This window comes from Mustela lutreola, chromosome 6 (assembly GCF_030435805.1).
Source record: "Mustela lutreola isolate mMusLut2 chromosome 6, mMusLut2.pri, whole genome shotgun sequence".
Classification (NCBI taxonomy): domain Eukaryota; kingdom Metazoa; phylum Chordata; class Mammalia; order Carnivora; family Mustelidae; genus Mustela; species Mustela lutreola.
Window position 1 is genome coordinate 158,079,713 of NC_081295.1, and position 2,293 is coordinate 158,082,005.

Genomic DNA, 2,293 nt, shown 5'->3' on the forward strand with positions numbered 1-2,293 from the left:
ATGGTTTGATAACTATCTAGCTGAACTCCTGGGATCCGATGATATTTGGGTGTCCTACTGTTCTGCCATCTTGCTCCTCTCTCTGTACAGAGCTTCTTTATATGTCTGTATCTCTTTCTCCTTGTAATTTTTATCTATTTCCTATTTATTTACAAAGTCAGTACCTACAACAAATCTTGGTATGTGGTGAACACCCATTAAGAGCTCTTTGCATTAATGAATCAGTTCATCTGTTGGTAAAGGTCAATATTATTTCCTAGCTCTCTTCCATCTAACTCACGACTTGGCTGACCATTTTTCTACATGTAATATTCTCTTTACTGCGCTCTTTACATCTTTGTTTCTTAAAGTATAGATCAGAGGGTTAAGGCTGGGTGTGATGATTGCATAAAAGAGAGTAAGGAACTTCCCCTCATCTTGGGATGTGCTATTCTGTGGCCTCATATACATGTAAATGATTGTTCCATAAAACAGAGTTACTACTGTGAGGTGGGAACCACATGTATTAAGGACCTTACGCCATCTTGCCTCTGATTTGATCCTCATGACAGCTTGAGTGATAACTCCATATGAGATGAGAATTAGTGATATAGGTGCTAGAAGAAATACCACTCCAAGAGCAAAGACAGTGATCTCAATTACTTTTGAATAGACACAAGCCAGCTTGATCAATGCTGGCATCTCACACAAAAAATTGTCTACCTTCCGGTGCCCACATCTTGGCAAATTCAAAGTCAAGGAGCAAACAATTAAGGCACTTCCAAGACCACCTAACCAGGCAGTGAGCACCATCTTCTGGCAAAGTTGAGGGTTCATTATGACCGTGTAGTGAAGAGGTTGACAGACAGCAGCATAGCGGTCATAGGCCATCACAGCCAAGAGAAGACATTCAGTGGATCCCAGGTCAAGGGCAAAGAAGAACTGGAGCACACACCCTCCATACGTAATAGACCTTGTCGGACCCCATAGATTTACCAGCATCTGGGGAATAATGCTAGTCGTATAGCAGAGATCCAAAAAGGACAAATTGGATAAGAAGAAATACATGGGTGTATGGAGCTGGGTGTCTAGGTAAGATACCAGAATGATGGTTGTGTTTCCTACCAGAGTCACAATATAGAAGATGAAGACCACGCCAGAGATGATGGGTTCTAATTGGGGCCGGTCAGAAAAGCCCAGCAGGATGAAATCTGTGGTGGAACTTCCATTGTTTGTGTCCATGGCTCTGTAGGAAAGTCTAGGAGACAAGATCGTGGTAATCAAAATAGCATCAGCCCTAAGCAGAAATAAAAATCTCTGTAGTTTGCCATGAATATCCCAGACTCACTCATTTTTGTGTTTTCTCTTATTTGGAACACCTCTGTTAACGCTTTCTTGTGTTCCGTGCCAAAAGCCTCTCTGTGTTTACTCATAACCAGAATGGTTTAGACAATAATATTGTAAACCCAATCACACTGAATTGCAAGTCATTGAAAGGGTTTAATATACCATGACTCCTATGGTTCTGTGTATTTTTATTAATTAAGAAATTCATGAAGTTAATGTTATAATTGAAGAGCGGGATATATTTTGAGGTGTTGTTCCTTCTTGAATGCATGACAAATTTTTCCCTTGTCAAGGAAAGGAGTTTAAGATAAAAAGTTAAATGGGGCGCCTGGGTGGCTCAGTGGGTTGGGCCGCTGCCTTCGGCTCGGGTCGTGATCTCAGGGTCCTGGGATCGAGCCCCACATCGGGCTCTTTGCTCAGCGGGGAGCCTGCTTCCTCCTCTCTCTCTCTCTCTGCCTGCCTCTCTGTCTACTTGTGATCTCTCTCTGTCAAATAAATAAATAAAATCTTTAAAAAAAAAAAAAAAGATTCTCTAAGATAAAAAGTTAAATGACCCATTTTCTTGGAATAAGCTGCACTATTTGGTAGCAGGATCACTTTCCATATTAACTTCTGGATGTGTTCATTCCAGCCATCACTATCACCGTCCCCACAACCTCTTCCTCTTGTCTCCCCTCCTATTCGTCATTGCAGACACAGCTCTCCTGTGTATTTTGGTGTTCCCAATTATAGTGATCTTTTTTGGTGCCAGGAAAATGCTGTCTTTCCTTTTAACCTTCATTTCCATGTACAGAGGCCATGTGTTTCTAGGAATACCTTTCATGACCGCTGTCACACCGTATAAACAGCCTACTGACTTGTAGAGTTAAAAACGGATTCCAGAAACATTGGCTACCACTCACACACAGCAACCACCTGTGTCAGCTCCTGCTCACCTGACCATTAGAAGATCGGTCACTCGAACAAG

The 2,293-nt window shown here is 41.9% G+C and overlaps 1 protein-coding gene across 1 annotated transcript; it reads right to left on the reverse strand.

Moving 5' to 3' along the window:
• Positions 1 to 276: 276 nt before the first annotated feature.
• LOC131833297 (olfactory receptor 2W1-like) lies at positions 277 to 1,221 on the reverse strand. Its single transcript, XM_059176415.1, has one exon. It carries the CDS (start codon positions 1,219 to 1,221, stop codon positions 277 to 279), a length of 945 nt encoding a protein of 314 aa, XP_059032398.1.
• Between the last annotated feature and the right edge of the window lie 1,072 nt (positions 1,222 to 2,293).